The following is an 18,094-nucleotide window of genomic DNA, read 5'->3' on the forward strand; positions in this document are numbered from 1 at the left end:
CGAAGCCTAACTCGTTTGAGATTAGCTGACAATATCCACTAACAAAATTGATCAAAACGTTTCAAACGGCTATAAGGTTTTATCGCTTGAATAGAGAAGACTTTTCTCCTAATTAACTGAAAATTAAACTTGTAAATATTTATTCAACAACTAACTGAATTTAGATAATTGATTTGCTAAACTGAGTTGCAGCAGTATCGGACAAGATCGAAGAAGTAGGGCCCAAAATATAATTGTTTTCGAATTATTATATCTTTTCATAATATAATATTAGACAGTAAGTACTAAGAGGACAAATGAATTAAAATTAAAATTTTGTTTGCTGTAATATCTCATTTTATTTAATGCTATTCAAGAAATGTTCATATATAACCATGACAAAAATCATTTTCTTCTAAAATTATGTCTTGTTAACATTTTGCTGGGAAGTACTCAAATTCCATTAGACGCCTGTTTGACCCACATTTTTGAGAGAATATATGTTGAAACGGTAAATTTTCGAAGAATGTGTCATTACAAAATAAGAAAAAATTTGAGACTTAAGTATATATTTATTGAATGTTAGAACGTGTTGTTGAGAATGAATTTTGGAAAAATGATTCTTTGGAAAAATAGAATCCAAAAGACCCTATAGAATCGTATTGACAAGATAGTAATTCAATTAATAATTAACACCAAGCCATTAGCAGTAATATTCAAATTCTCGATACCATGATTAGACAATTAAATACTCCTACATTCCATAAGCAGTACCATTTTAATGCAAAGCTAATAATCTCCTTTGTAAACTGAATGAATAAAAGTACTTGATTATTTACAAAATAAATGAGAGAATGGATTCTGCTTCTTATAGTTTTAAGCAAATCTACATTGTCCAAATCAGTCTCCCATCCATCCATGCCAACCCAGTTGTTCCACCACAAGGAAATCAAAATTAACCCAACAGTCAATCAAGATGATTCGGTTTCATCAGATTTTGCTCGTTTCGTTGGTCTATTCGGTTGATTATCCTCACAAAGTTTCCTTTTGGGTGACTTCTGCATGTCATTTGGATGTTCGGCTGCTGAAATGATGGCATCGGTTGAAACTGCCTTTACTTCAAAGGATTCTGGTTTCTCTTTATGGAGGGAAGGCTGCTTCTCCGTAGAAGGCGGTTTGGAAGATTCATTCGATTCCCATGATGGGCATTTCAGCTTTTCTTCCTCCATCTTCCTCTGCTGTTCAAACATCACCCGAAGGTGTTCTCCTTGTTCTTCGATTCGCAACTGCAGATTTCTTTGAAACTGAAGAAGAAGTGATTCAGAGTTACCAAAAGGGCAAAAAAAAAAAAAAAAAAAAAAAAACTAAAGCAAACAATTTTAAAGTTCATTTTTTTTTTTTTTCACTTTGACTAGTGAAAACGCCCCTTTTAAAGAATCGAGAAGGTAAAAGATGATGCCTTTGTTTGGCAAGATGGATTGGACAATACTAGAAAATATTAAAAAAGAAAAATAAGCTAAATCTTGTCCATTCTACCCGTCAATCCTGTTTCGCATGAACCATTAGAAGTTTCTACTCGGCTCTGATGCAATTTGACCATAACAAGCTTGAATGTTTTGGGAAATGTTCCAGTTAAAATCCTAAAGAGATGAAAAATACCCATTTAGCAAGGCCTGTATACAAGCAAACATGGACAGTGCAGGGGAGATGCATCTCAAACATGTTTTCCCAACTCTCCCGATAACAAAGTGTCAAACTCTTCTTTATGATCGGTAGCATCATGCAGTAGTGAATAATATGAGTAGATATTTCTTCTATCTTATTTTTATTCAGCTGGTGGGAATATATATTTGCTTAATATATATTGCTGACCAAATGGTTTCACACATTTAAACCCGAAAAAAGCAACCAGGCATGGAAAAAGTTGATATGTACTTAAACACCCATGGTGAATATTGCATTTTTTTTGACAATTTATATTGCACATATGAAACACCAGACAAGCAAAACGAAAGCAGCGGATAATGACATTTAATAATATGATTCCTATCTGTACACACAAATGAACTGCAAAATGAAATTCCACGAGGACTTGGCATGACAAAAATTTCTTCAACACATTCATAAGTAGAGTCAATAGTTCAATAGAAACCTCACAAAAAGTTTAATAAGTTTAATCATTTTAGTTCACAGGAAAACTTGGTTGGATAAAGACAAGTTGTATGATGTTAGGAGCACTATCGAATTATGTAGATTACCAGAAATATAGCCCCTGTTTGACCTCCATTAAATTAAATTCTATTACATTTTATTTTTCTCTCTCCTATTTTCAACCACATAAGCTTCCATAAAATAATATTATACGTAAATCGAAAGCATTTCCTTCTTTTTCAACCACTCATTTTTAATAAAAATACTATTCCTCCCATTTTCATTACCAAAAAATGGGGGCCAAATAGGGGCATAATATGGTAGAATACAAATAATTTTCTAACATATATTTGATATTGTCTCTCTCAAACAATAGGGCATATAAATTTTGAGTTATGCAACGTTTTAGTTGAGCCATAACCAATTCCTTGAATTTTCTGAATTTTAGAGGGCTTGAATCTCCATAAAGAGCACAAAATACTATAGCCCACAAAGAGTGGGATTACATAGCCTTAAGGTCCATCTTTAGTCTCAAAACTAATTCTAGTTTCGTCTTGGAATTAGAATGTCAATAAATTATGTGTTTACGTTTCCATAAACACTACCCAGGATGAAATAGCTCACTTTCAGCTTAACTATTATGTATTTGTTTTTCAATCACACTTTTGTATTTTGCTATATAATTATAATTTTTTCCAAACAATTTTAAAAAGAATACAACAAATTTAAGAAGATCCAAAGAGCTCATATGTTATAGTTAGAAATTCGAGATTTTATTAAGGCCTTACACTAAAAGGAACAATAGTTCTATCTAAAAGAAAAGATAAGCATACCCAAACAGAAAAATAAGTATCTACATGTTACATTTAAAGTCAACTTTAACTGTGGTAATAGGTGCGAAGACTACTTTCCCTTAACATTTATCTTGAGAAGATTGGAAAAACATGAAACAACTCTTAGTAGGCACAGAAAGACAACGACTGGCCATTAGTAGAAACTAAAAAAGAATATAAAACAGCTCCTGGTCATTAACAAAGACTAATTAGCACAAATGATTTTGTCAAATTAGAGAAAATTGAAAATGCAAGAATATTGATACTTCTATTGTTAGTGAGATTGATGTTATAATTTTAGAAAATGACATTCCTGTCAAGTAGTTTTTTGAATGAAGATAGAAAATTTCTGGTGTATAATGCTTAAATTTCAAATTCACGATTTATGATAAGGAGGTCAACATTCCTATTTTGAGATTTTATCTTGAAATATTTATAGAGGCTATATGATTTTGTGACATTGAGATCCGGTGCTTGAAATTGAATCCCGTGTATAATGACCTTTATCTAAGAAGCACAACGATTAGTCAATTAAGTAGGAAATGGGCATTTTGGAAGCACACTACTTAAATGCTTAAAAATTATACAATTGCACATTATTATTTTTGTTTCGTACATCTTCTTCAAGAAATAATACCTTTTTAGGTTCAATTTTTAATAAAAGAAGTGACTATTCATTGTACAAGATGGTTTTATACTATATATATGTGGTTTCAGGGGAAAAATAAATGCATGCATGCATGCATACACACACCACGCACAGAGTCAGATACAGACACATCAAATTCGGCATAAGATCTATCTATTCTAAATGGGGGTACTGTGTCCTTGATTTGTTAAGGATATGTTCCACACTCGATTAAAACCATAAACAATTCTAAGAATAGGATATGCCAAATGGCATGTATGAAAAGTGTCCTTCGAGTTTCTAACATATAAAAAATATTTCAAAATTTAAACACATGCCACGAAGTGTGTTTTACACATATCAATGTCCAGTACAAGTGGAAAACAAACAAGCCACCCAATAAAAGTGTCTATTATTCATACGTCTTATGAGAGAATACTCAATTCAATGACAAGAGATGTTTAAAATTACGGTTAATGGGAAAAATGAATTGCAAGATGGCCATAAAAGTGAACTATTATTTAACCCTTCATCTTAATAAAATCTATAGCTCATTTGAGTTGCGTGAAATAGCTATGCAAGCACTTTTGACAGATATTACCTATGTGAGTGTGGTGTAAACTCATTTTCTTTGAAAAACACTAATTCTCAAATACACTTGTGAAGAAGTGGCATCAATACAGGTGCATCATGCGAAATCCAATAAAATCATGCCAACGCCTAGAGTATTTCATTTGAGCAATAACTCTTTACTCTCTTCATATTAAATGGGTAGGAGAATATTGGGATATATAAATGATAACTCGATCATATTAATACATAGGAATAATATCCTGAAATACAAATAGATTTGTAAGATAGAATAACATTTTTCTCCATGAATTTTGAGGGTCTAAAATACTTACAAATACCATGAGTTCTAGATCTCTTTTAGAGTAACGTTTCTACACATATTTTCTATATACACTACCTAAGAAACATGAATACTTATGTACCTGTGTCCGATATGTATTCCAAGCTTGGATACTCTCTGATACGTACCGATACATGTTTTTAATTATTTAATATTTTTGAAATTTTTTATAGGAATTGAATACCTATTTTTTAATTATTTTATATTATTTAATTATTTCCAATACTATTTGATATGTTAGGACATGTGAAGAAGAGTTTCATTAGTTTTAAACTCTTTTAAAACTTATTATTATTGACTATAGATTAATTAAAAAATTTACTTAATATATAATTATTACTATTATCAATAATTTATTGAAAATAGATAATATTTATTGAAAATGCACAATTGGAGTTTAAATTAATTGACAGCTAGAGTTTTTTTCTTTAATTGAAAATACACAATATTATTAAATCTTTTCATACATGTAAAATCGTGTTAATGGTTGACATATAATTTCATTATTGAAAATAGATGATAATATTAAATCTCTATTCAAAAACAGAATTTGAAATGCGGGACATTGCTAGATACTTATTTGAGGCTCTCAAGATGTTGGACTACTAGAGGTTGCTAATCTATCATTAGATGAGCTAGGATTGATTTATTTTTATTTTTATTTTTTTTAAGGATAATGAAGAAACTGATTTCAGTGATGTTGAAGAAAATGAAGCTGCGACAACTAAAAATTAAGATAAAATGCATTGCTATTTTATTTTATTTTTCATTATCATGCTTCTATTTTAATATTTTTACATCACATACATACACGTATCCGTGTATCATACTTTTTAAAAAAAAGTTGTATCAACGTACCCATATTGTATCATATTCAAATTACAAATTTGAATCCATGCTTCTTAGTACATTACTGTATTTTCTTTGTTGTTGTTGCTGTTTGTGTTAGGAGTAGGGGCTTGAGGGAAGAGGATAAGAGAGAGAAGACTTTTTTGTTGGAATGAGATCCCATTAATTCCAAAGTTGTCTTGACTCTAAGCACTTACTTTATTATTTAACAATTTATAAATGACATGTATAAGGTTCAGGTTTAAACATTTGGCAAAATTTCCAAGTACATTTACACACCCTAAAATTGATCTCAACATTTACAACCTACTCCAAGTTTCCAGAATCAGATTCAGCATTCAAATTAAAAGTCCAGAAGTCCAGTTTCATTTTTCAAATGCATATGCCAGAGCCTGTATGAATTCTAAAAAGAGCTACATATCGATGTGATAGGTTTGCAATCCTGAAAAATAAATACCATTAAATCAGGCCTATCAATTCATTTTCTAATGAAATTACTTTCCCTGATGTGTAAAAGTTGTATCAGAATGTGTTACTGCTAGCACAAATGATCAACTATCTATTTTGAATTTTTCAGTGATTTTAAACCTTCCCAAGGTGCAAAATTCAATTATTACAAGCATTTCTCTCGCGTGTTTTGAGATAATTACAGAAACTATTACAATCAGCCCCAACGCCTATATTTAGAGCTTTATCATTTTCTCATCTTTCTAAATTATTACTGTCTTTCTTATTTGATTAAATTTTTTAATAACCTGGTTTGCAATCTTGCAAGCGGTTCATTATAAATCTGCCAATATAAGTATTTATAGAATGCTTAAATACTGCTAAGCAAAATAAGAACTTGCTAAATTGAGAAAACACCATCCATGATGTTATTGGCGTTCAGTGTACTGCTGCTACAGTAGTTAAAAATCCATAGGGAAGACTTCCTGGAAGTCGATGTAGGTCCACTGGTCAACAGAAACATTTCAAGTCGTCATTGATCAGTCTTCTCCTTCTATTCTTTTGCATCCTGTTTGTTGCATTTGTATAACTACTTTGTTTTTTATTGAATAAATTCATTTTATTTTAGTATGTGATTTCTAACTCCTCTGACAGTTCTACTTGTACCCACTATGTTGACTTATGTAAGTGCATGTAGTCTTCCTTTCAGCACTGAAATATAAACTGTTGTTTTTCAGTTTTTAATTTTTTTTTTCAAGCTTACTGTTCACCCTCCTTTATATGACACTTGTTGGGTCAACATCTTTAACCTAAATAAATTTGGATTTTCAAAAAATTAGCAAGCTAACATCCAAAAAGACGAGAAAATATGATCAACTTTTGCTAAAACATTATGCATGAGTTATGTACCTCAAGTTGGTCATGAAGTTTCTTCTGTACTTCCATCTGCATTCTTAGTGCTTCAGTTATTCCTATTGTCCTGCCATCAAAATCACCATAGGTAAGAGTTTAGATTAGAACGAAATAGCAACTCAATGATCTCTATAGGCTATGCACTCTGCCGCTCCACTCTTTGGCCTATGTATCATATTCAGAGTAGATAGACCCAGCTCCATTCTTCCATATATCTGATATCTCTTCCTGTTTTCGTCTTATTTACTGTGGAAACTTCATAAAAACCTTAATTTTACTAAAACTTAGACCCCAGATCTCCATTCTTCCAAATAACTCTTTCTGTTTTCATCTTATACTCTGGGAACCTAATAAAAACCTTAATTTTATTAAAACACACAAAGGGTCAATGTACAAATTACTGTCAGATATAACCATATGTAGATGGAAAAATGTAAATAAATACACAAGTAAAGAAACTAGCATTTGTGCAAAAATTTGATTGAATACTCTAAGATTGTCGCTAAAAAATATTTTAGGCTTGTTCAAAGCTTTGATTGCCTCTCTCTCTCTATATATATATGGGTTCCTGTGAACAGGGTCAAGGAACATAAGGAACCAATATAAGAGGCTATCTTACTTTATGCATAGTGCTTGTCTTGTGAGTTTCGAATTTCCCCTTCTTCCACTGAATTGTATTTATTCTTCATGTAAAATAGGAGATAGTGAGAGAGTGATTTGACTTTTTAATCATTCCTATTATCTGGAACCTTCCAGAAATGTAAGTAGGACATTAACGATTGGATGGATGTGTGCATGTCACAGACAGACAGAGAGAGAGAGAGAGGGACCCACGTTTTCAAGTCAAGGGATGTCATCTCAGCAATTGTATTTGACTTCTTTGAAGTTCCTGAATTAAGAAGAAAATGATCTCTAATAAGTCCACGTCATCAATTATAAGAATGCCCGATGAGAAGAGTATTATCACTAAACCCAAGATATACTTGCGATATTCATATCGTATTGCAACTTCGAGATCATTAAATCTTGAGCAAGGTTTGTTGTCTAAACTATAAATCAAATTGCATAGAAAGTGAAAGTTTTCAGTGAAATAAGGCATCATAGATGCTTTCAAGCACAAAAGAGAATAACACACAGCTAGAGAGGCAACTTGACCCCTACCTTCTGATGTCTCTGGTTTGTATTTGGCAGTTCTATATTTCTGAAATTTCAGAGGAACCATATTAAGTTCGAAAGAAATTTTTTTTGCTGCAAGAAACCAAAATCTCAATAAAAGTGCTGTGTACATGCCTGCAAGTGGCTTTTCACATGATAGATTGTTAGGCCTTCAGCATTCATGAGCTTCAAGACACCCTTTGGTGTAGCTCCTTTAAAACCCACACACAAAAAAAGAAAAAAAAAGAAAAGAAAAGAAAAGAGGGTGTTACAAGTCAGAGAACTATTTGGTTTCTCCAGTCTCAAAAAATAAGGAAAAGTTATATGAGCAAGTTACTCACGTTCACTACCACCAAGTTTATTGACCGCATTCACAAAGGCTTCATGAAGTTCTTGTGTCCAACGCATTCGAGCTTTAGTCAAGGGTGCAGCACCAGAAAGGCTACCTACAGGAGAATCTTTCGCACTTGACACAGGATGCTGCTGCTGCTGATTAATTTGTGTCGGATGCACAGATACGTTAGGTGGCAAGTCCAGCAGCTGGCAAGTCATTCACAATTAATGAAATAATAAAAATGAAAAAGTATTTACAAGAAATACGAGAATAGACACCATGAGAATCTTCCTTCAAGAGCATGTGGGCAGCATAGAATTGGTACTTCCCTTTTTATTTATTGTGCAAATTACATTTTCTATGAGATATGTGTAACCTTCCATTATAATTCAAAACGGTGGTAAACCTCTCATATAGTTGTTAAGTGAACTGACATAATGGTAACTACTGGTTTTGGGGAAAAAATATCAGGAAGTGCAATAACCTATTTCTGCATCCCAATTTGATGACTACAACTTTCGTCAATGTTAATTCAAAGCATCCAGCATAATGCAGTTATTGTGAATGAGAAACAAACCTTGGGCTCTGAATCAAGAAAATTGACATCAACTAGGATATCACTCCAATTTGAGTCCAGTGTATCATCAACCCCGATCAACTGATCAGCCCAATCATGCCAATCAGTTCCCTTGGTACGGTCTTCTGAAGCCATTACACCAGTACAAGTTTCAACTTGGCCATTCTGTACAGGAGTGTTCATGCAAAGATCGAGAAAATTCTCAGTTGCATTTGTACTCCAAGAAATAATATCTTTCTTGGTATTGTAGCCATTCAATGGTCTAGATTTCCTTACTTCATCTGAAGGCTGGGTTGATGCAAAAGACACTCTTTCATTCGGTGACTTAGAAATGAATGGAGAAGCTTTTAATCGACTTGTTTGAGGTGACATACAAGAAGACTGAAGATCGGTAGAGCATCCAGAAGGAGATGAAAACAAATTCCCCGCAGTTTGGTTGTTAGCTGACAGTGCAGCGGGGCAAGAAGATTTGAGATTACTAGTCAGTTCCCGTGCTAAAGTAACCTGAGGTGAATCTGGCAGCTTGGGATATTTCTCTTCCAAATGAGAAGGTAAAATGGGTAAAGATCTAGACATAGCTCCAGACACATCCATTTCATGCGACTCCGTTTGAAATTATTTCTTCTTATCGTAAATTAGTTAATAGCGCACTATTTGCTTCCAGTTCAATAAAGGAACAATTGTTGTTTCATAACCCAATGACCGTCACCATTCAACAACACAGCTGTTCAACATATATCACTTTAGCATCCGGAACAGAAAATATTGAACTAAATGTCAGTATAGCTCAGTTTCAGTTTCAGTTTGAATAATCATATTTGTTGTAATACAAGACATGCCTACTGTGGGAATTCACAACTCTCAACTTATGCTGAAACTAGTTAAAAGTATACATGTATGACATGCCAAATATGATCACTATGTATCAGTTTTCCACTTTTTGCTGAAAGAGATAAGCTGCACATTTTTGCTGCTTTGTCAAACGGATACTACACCTGAACTGAGTTTAATTATAATGTACTGTTACCGTAATGCAAAAATAAACTAGTCAGAATTATTCATGCTTTTTATTTTGTGTTTGAAAGAGTAAATGGTTGTTGCTTAGTACCTTGTTTTATGCTTCACTTGAGGAGATATCTTCAGGTTTTGGTTTTCTGTTTCCTTGAACATTGGAAGTGGTTATTTTCCTGTGTGTATATAAAGGCTCTTGGCTAAATAAAACATAGTGAAAAAACTTCCTACATCTTTGTGCCTTCCATTCATTTGATTTAATTCCTCTTAGAGTAGTTTCTGATTTTCTTGCTTCTCAGACTCTGTTTTTAACATCTGGTATCAGAGCCAGGTCTCTAGCTTTAGAAGGTCCAAGTTATTATGGCAAACAACAATGCTGGGATTAATCCTACCTTGCCATCAATCCCATTTTTTAAAGGCAGTGGATATGAAGTTTGGAGCACAAAGATGAAGACTTTGTTCATCTCCCAAGATCTATGGGAATTGATAGAGAGAGGATATGTTGAAGAAGGTGTGCCAGTTGAATCTTTAAAAGATGTTCGAAAGAGAGATACCAAAGCTCTCTTTTTCATCCAAAAAGCAATGGATGAGGCGATCTTCCCTCGAATTTTAGCTGCAACGAAATCAAAGGAAGCATGGGATGCACTCAAGAATGGCTACCAAGGAACTGCCAAGGTGGTTACCGTCAAACTTCAGACACTTCGTAGGAAATTTGAAAGCTCCTTCATGAAAGATACAGACTCTATGGATGACTACTTTAACAATTTGATGGAAGTAGTGAATAAAATTAGGAAATATGGTGAAGAACTATCTGATCAAAAGGTTGTTGAGAAAATTTTGAGGAGATTACCAAGAAAACATGAGTCTGTAGTGGCTGCCATAGAAGACTCTAAGGATCTAACCGTGTTCACAGTTGATGAGTTGCTGGGTTCTCTACAATCTCATGAAGATAGACAGAGAGGTTATGAAGAAAGCAATGTTGAGAAGGCATTCCATACCAAATTACACTTGTTCAGAGACAATAACACATTGCAAGAACGCAAAAGCAACATAGGTCGTGGAGGCTATTCCTTTCGAGGAAAAAGAGGTGGACGAGGCTACAGAGGACGTGCACGAGTAATGGGCCAAAACCAGTTTCATAATACAACCAGCAATAAAGGTAATGCTAACAATCGTAAGTTTCGATGTTATTATTGTAACAAGTATGGCCATATAGAAAAGTTTTGTAATTTGAAAGAAAATGAAGCAAAGTTTGTTGAGCAAGAACACAAAGAGGAATGTGAAAGTTTGTTTCTTGCTTGCTATGCTACTAAACTTTGTGATTCAGATGTTTGGTATATGGATAGTGGGTGCAGCCATCACATGATAGCAAACTTGGAGGCTTTCATCAGTTTGGACAGATCAATAAAGCATAGAGTAAAAATGGGTGATGGAACGGTTCGTGAAGCACAAGGAAGTGCTACTGTAAAGATTTATTCTCGTGAAAACAGCAGTATTAGAGAAGTTCTCTATGTCCTTGACCTGGATTCAAACCTGCTAAGTGTTGGACAATTTTTAAAAGAAGGTTACTCACTTCTCTTCGAAGATTTTCATGTTCTGTTTTTTTAGACAAGACAAAGAAGAACGTGTTGTTCATAGTTCCTATGGCCAAGAATAATTTGTTTCCTCTCACTCTTGATGATGAAAAGAAAGCACTCTCAACCTCATTAAAAGATGACAAATGGTTGTGGCATCATAGGTACGAACATTTGAATTTTATAAGTCTAGGCTTGTTGTCTAAATGTAATTTGGTGCATGGTTTACCTATAACAAAGCATGTTACTGATGTGTTTGAAAGCTGTGTGATTGGGAAACAACATATAGACTCGTTTCCAAAAGGGAAAAGCATGAGAGTTTAACGACCAGCTGAATTGATACATGTAGATGTTTGCGGACCTATGCGCACCTTTTCTCTTAACAACAACAGGTATTTTGTTATCTTTGTGGATGATTACAGTAGAATGACTTGGGTTTTCTTTCTTAAGGAAAAATCAGAGGTGCTACCAATCTTCAAAAAGTTCAGGTTTTCCATTGAAAAGCAAAGTGGACATACGATAAAGATATTGCGGACAGATCGTGGAGGTAAATTTGTCTCGAAGGAATTTGACAATTTGTGTGAAGAATTGGGAATACAAAGACAATTAACAGCTAGTTATACCCAGCAACAAAATAGAGTAGCGGAGAGAAATAATCGAAGTCTTGTAGAAATGGCTAAAAGCATGTTAAAAACTAAATGTCTTCCAAAGAGTTTTTGGGCAGAAGCCATTCATACTACTACTTACATTCTCAATAGAAGTCCTACATCTGCATTGTCCAATCAGACACCTTTTGAAGCCTGGCATGGGTGGAAGTCAAAGGTAACACACTTTAAAATTTTCGGTTGTGTTGCTTATGTGCATGTGCCATCTCAAAAAAGAGAAAAGCTAGATGATAATAGTGTGAACTGCATATTTGTGGGCTATAGCATGGAAACTAAAGGATATCGATTTTATAATCCTATTTCTAAGAAATTGTTAATAAGTCGTGATGTTGTGTTTGATGAGAAAAATGCATGGAATTGGACTGAGTTGCAGATAGGTTCTGGTCTTATTCAAGATGATGGTGAATTTGTTGTTGAACCATTAGAGTGTATAGAAGACAGTGGTGGCCATGGTGATTTGGGTCCTTCAACACCTGGTACTAGCCCCTCAACACCTAGTACAAACACTTCTAGTCCTTCCAACTCAACATCACCAAACTCTTCTTCCACAAGCACACCCCCACGAAAATGGAGATCATTGCAGGAGATTTATGAACAAACTGAAATGCGTCAACTTGCACTAGTAGAAGAGCCTAGTAGTTTTGAAAAAGCTGTAAAAGACAACAAATGGTGTAATGCAATGGATGAGGAGATGAAGGCATTAGAAAAAAACAAGACCTGGAAACTTGTTGAGTTGCTAGTGGGAAAAGAAGTTGTGGGGCTAAAATGGGTGTACAAGTTGAAGTACAAACCTGATGAATCAGTTCAAAAATACAAAGTAAGGTTAGTTGCACGTGGTTATATGCAACGAGAAGGCATTGATTTCGAAGAAACCTTCTCCCCAGTAGCCAAGTTTGATACTATCTGAACGGTTTTATCAGTTGCTGCTCACTACAAATGGGATGTTTATCAATTTAACGTCAAATTAGTCTTTTTGAATGGTTTATTATAGGAAGAAGTATATGTACAGGAGCCTAGAGGTTATGAAGTTGCAGGTGAAGAGATGAAAGTGTATCAATTAAAGAAAGCACTCTCCAGTCTCAAGCAAGCACCAAGGGCCTGGTATGAAAGGATTGACAGGCACTTTATCAAAAATGGATTTCAAAAGAGTGCAAGTGAGCATGCTTTGTATGTAAAAACCAAGGGAACTAAAGAGGTACTGATTATATGTCTTTATGCGGATGATTTGATCTATACAGGAATAGTGCTACTTTAATTAATGATTTCAAGAGGATTATGGTAGCTGAATTTGAAATGACTGATCTGGGTTTAATGAGTTATTTTTTAGGTTTGGGGGTAAAACAAGGGGATGCTGGAATTTTTCTTTCACAACAAAAATATGTGAAAGATCTTCTTGAGAAATTTAACATGAAAGATTACAATCCAGTTAAAACTCCAATGGTTACCAATCATAAGTACAGTTTGGATGATAGAGAAAAGAAGGCAGATTTGCTAGTGTATCGAAGTTTGGTGGGGAGTCTTCTCTATCTCACAAACAATTGTCCAGACATCTTGCAAGCTACTAGTCTCCTATCACAGTTTATGCAGAATCCAAGCAAAATTCATTATGATGCTGCAAAGTGGTGCTAAGATATTTGACAGGAACATGCTCCTATGGTCTTTAACATTAATAACTTTGAGTTGTGTGGCTTTTCTGATAGCGGCTGTGCAGGTTCATAGATGATCGCAAAAGCACTACAGATTATCTATTCATGCTTGGATCAAATGTCATATCTTGGTGTTCAAAGAAGCAGCCCTCTATCACTCTATTGTCATCCGAAGCTGAGTACATGGCTGTTACTTCAGCAGCTTGCCAAGCAATTTGGTTAAGGAGAATTTTAAAAGATATGAAACATGAGCAAAAGGAGGCAACAACCATCTATTGTGATAATCAATCCACCATTGTGATAGTAAAGAATCCAGTTCACCAAAACCGAACAAGACATATAGACACTCGCCATCATTTTATAAGAGAGCTGGTAGCTGAAGGAAGTATTAAGCTGGAGTATTGCAATTCAAATGAGCAAGTTGTTTATATATTCACAAAGTCACTTCCTCTTGAAAAGTTTGCTTATTTTAGAAATAAGTTAGGTGTTGTATATTTTTTGCATTAAGGGGGAATGTGTTACCGTAATGCAAAAATAAATTAGTCAGAATTATTCATGCTTTTTATTTTGTGTTTGAAAGAGTCAATGGTTGTTGCTTAGTGCCTTGTTTTATGCTTCACTTTAGGAGATATCTTCTGGTTTAGGTTTTCTGTTTCCTTGAACATTGGAAGTGCTTATTTTCCTATGTGTATATAAAGACTCTCAGTTGAATAAAACGTAGTGCAAAAACTTCCTACATCTTTATGCCTTCCATTCATTTGATTTAATTCCTCTTAGAGTAATTTATGATTTTCTTGATTCTCAGACTCTGTTTTTAACAGGTACAACTCAACAAATCAAAAACTTTAGAACTGCCATGGATATTATGTTTGATCGCACAAAAAATGTTTGGCTTCTCTCCATGCCTTTATGTCATATATGACTCTTAGCCCCCGTTTGGCCCCCATTTTTTGAAATGAAAACGGGTAAAATAGTTTTTTTTTATTTTTATTTTTTTTTTATAATGAGCGGTTGAAAAAGATTGAAAAGTTTTCGATTTAAGTGTAATATTATTTTATGGAAGATTGTGTAGTTGAAAATAAGAAAGAGAAAAATGAAATGGAATTTAATGGGGGCCAAACGGAGGCTTATATTAACTATAAAGGATTCGGTGGTCTCAAAAAGTGATTGTTATGTGTATTTTAGGTTCCATTGTTGACAAGGAGAATTAGTGAGGATCAATGCTTAGAAGAGCGTGTCTGATGATATAGAGAAGGGCTACTATATCGTTAAAAGATCCTCATAAGGTTAAAAAAAAGTAAGTCAAAGAACATTGATGAACATAGGGGAACGAGGAATCTAAGATGAATGTCCGATTTTACTACAATAGATGAGATAAGAAATGAGACTACAAACCAACTGCTATAAGGTAGCACGGATTGTGAACAAATTAAGAAAGCATGACTTAAGTGGATGGAAAATTTCTTGCATAGACCCATAACAGGCTCTATGATCTTAGTAGAACATATTAGAAGAAGAAGAGATGTAACAAAACTAACATGGATAATTGTGGTTGTTAAGGATATAATTCTTCTCTATCTTCGAATTGATGAAGCAATGAATTATACAAAATTGTAGAAAATGATTCAGGTAGTTGACCTCAAATTATCAGGAATAAGGCTTTGTTTATGTTTCGTGACTTTAAAATTCGAATACAAGTAGTGACTGAAATAGAAACTAAAATGATTATGAAGCCTAATGAATATAGGGAATTGCAATCACATAATAAACTTCAAATCAATGTTACTATAATAAGTCGGTAATAATTGAAATGACCAAGCATACTTTAGTTCTTTGTATCCCAATATGTTGGACAGTCTTCGTCCACACTTCATAAATTTTCCCTTTTGAGTCGTTATATTGTTTATACAGTTTTTATAAACATTTTGAGACCTCACACTTCAACATATTTTCACATGTTGATCAATCTACTTATCATTCTTTCCCAGTCTTTTGTTTTTCTTTCCTTTGTAGAGCAAGGGTTCATCAGACACCTTTTCTTAAAACTTCAGTATATGTGCACATACTATTTAAGTCTAAACATCATTTCATCACTTCATGCTTGATCTTTTTGAATCCTAGAGCCCACCTTATTCCTCATTTCTTTTTTCACTGAATTTTAGTCAATTGTATCTTGGTATATCAAATGACAAAGTGAAAGCAAACCCACAAAAGTACATTCTGTCACATTTTACTTGATGAGCCATAAAATATATCATACGAAAAATTTAACTAGACTTTTGAAAGGGAAACCAACTAATGCAAAGTATTATCCCGCTGACCATGAAAATTTGACAAGAAGTTGACATCAACAATGAAATAATGCAGTAAAAGGAGAGCCATAAAATCATAATAAACATACTGGCATCAAAGTAAAACTATGGACTCCAAAGCTCAACACAACCATAAAATAAATTGCATAAAAAATAAAAATAAAAAAAGGCTTGCCAAACTCAACAATTTAATAACTCGGTAGAGAAAATAGTTAACACAGCCTATCTCGGAGTTGGAGATCAACAGACTAGCAAAAAAGAATTCATGTAGCCGACTTCAAATTAATTGAGAACAAAGTTTTGTGTATTGTTTGTTAGAGAAAAATAGCTCTTATACTCCTAATACTTGAAGAATGCAATCTTTTCACGGAAGTTAATGAGAACACCTTTTGTTTTAAGCAAATTAACAACCCAAAAGTCAGCTAATCCATATCCAAGTATCTTATCGGTATGCACACAAAATCCAAGAACTAAAAGTGGGTCCCATCCATCATCCTCATATCCTAAACTCCTAAATTACACCCAACAGAATTGGAAACTTTCATAGACGAGCTAGCTCATTCGACTTGAACTTTTGAAAAGATTATATTTTCTACCAATTCATAACATCCCATCTCAATTCAAGCAAATCAATGACTGAAAACCCAGTTAATAAACCAAGCCGTTTCAAGCATTTAAAGTACGTATGTCGAAATAGAGCATAGAACGGAAAATAAAAACTCAAAACCCTTCAAGAAATTCGGGGCCACCCATTCCATTTCGAGAAAAGAAACAACCAAAAAAACCCAGTTAAACCACACATACATGAATACTAGATACAAAGATTCAAGAATAAAAAATGGTTGAAGGATGAGAAGTGAACCTTTGAAGAATCTGATGGAATAATGACGTCCGATGGCAGGGAAATAATAGGATACATATGTGAGGACAAGAAATACAGTAAATTTAGCACTAACAGTGATAGTAACAAGAACAATAATCCAACGTTAGAATGAAATATTAGACTTTCCAGATTAGGTGAATGACATGATTGATGCGTTTGCCTGTGGGTACATTGGGCTTTGTCTTATTCAATCTGGACCGTTGATGTAGCCAATAAAATACAAAAATTATTTGGCATTGCTTGTGTGAGTAAATTGTATTGGAAGTACCCAACTTTAAAAAGTCTTAATCAAGTCATCAAATATTATTTTTGTATTAAATTCAGTCACTCTATTGGATGACGGGATTTTCTTTCATGAACGTTAAAATCAAATTAAATGGCAAGTACGACCTACGTGGGTCATGAAAATGCCATGTCGGCGAAAATTTTACATTACAAAATTGATTGCTTTTGCAAACACAATATCCTCATACATATATGCCCTTGTTTGAGTCCCTTATTTATTTATTTGGAAAGAAGAGATTTTGTAATAATGATTTCTCAGAAAATGTGTTCTTAAAAAAAAGGAAAAATTTGAGGTTACACGTAAAATTATAGTATTGGAGAATATATGGTTAAAAATGAATTTAGAAGAACATGATAATTTAAAAAATGAGAGTCAGAATGATTTGATTTACTAAGAAATCAAAGTTTAATTACTTAATTGAAACACTTTAAAATTTGATGAACCTCAACTATTGTTTAGCCTTGTTTTTTGTTGAAAAGTTTGAACAAATTATGAGTCCTAAGGCCTTGTTAAAGGTTGAACACCAACCTTGAGGGCCCCCATGGTCTCGTTCCTAAAGCAACTAGAAGGGGGTAAATTGCGGGATGTGTTCCAGCAGGCCAGGAAACAAGAGTTTACTTGTATACTAGTGCCCACAAAGAGTCCAATTCTATATTTCAGGAATCGAACATTTACATTGCGGCTGTCAGCAAGGCTAAAACTACCTCACTTCTACCCTTTGTACCACTGGATTATACCTGGGGGTGTCCTAAGGCCTTGTTTTAGCTATGCAAGGTGGAGCTTCCATTCTTATCACAAATTTCTCCAACTAATTTTTTTTTTTAATATTTATCTATCTTTTTTTATTATTTTTTTTTGGTAGTAATTGAATGGCACGTTTTCTGTTCACGTCGCGTGTAAAAAAGTTGCGTGCATTAAAAGACTTAGATGAAGAAATGA

The 18,094-nt window shown here is 33.8% G+C and overlaps 1 protein-coding gene across 1 annotated transcript; it reads right to left on the minus strand.

The window, feature by feature from the left end:
* Positions 1-682: 682 nt before the first annotated feature.
* LOC111389425 (protein PHR1-LIKE 1-like) lies at positions 683-16,968 on the minus strand. Its single transcript, XM_023014348.1, has 8 exons — positions 16,849-16,968; positions 8,779-9,502; positions 8,209-8,407; positions 8,003-8,079; positions 7,874-7,913; positions 7,547-7,601; positions 6,710-6,779; positions 683-1,283 (listed from the first exon to the last, which is right to left on the minus strand). Exons 2-8 carry the CDS (start codon positions 9,370-9,372, stop codon positions 951-953), a joined length of 1,368 nt encoding a protein of 455 aa, XP_022870116.1. The 5' UTR covers positions 9,373-9,502; positions 16,849-16,968; the 3' UTR covers positions 683-950.
* Between the last annotated feature and the right edge of the window lie 1,126 nt (positions 16,969-18,094).

The sequence above is a fragment of the Olea europaea genome, unplaced genomic scaffold (genome assembly GCF_002742605.1).
Source record: "Olea europaea var. sylvestris unplaced genomic scaffold, O_europaea_v1 scaffold589, whole genome shotgun sequence".
NCBI lineage: Eukaryota > Viridiplantae > Streptophyta > Magnoliopsida > Lamiales > Oleaceae > Olea > Olea europaea.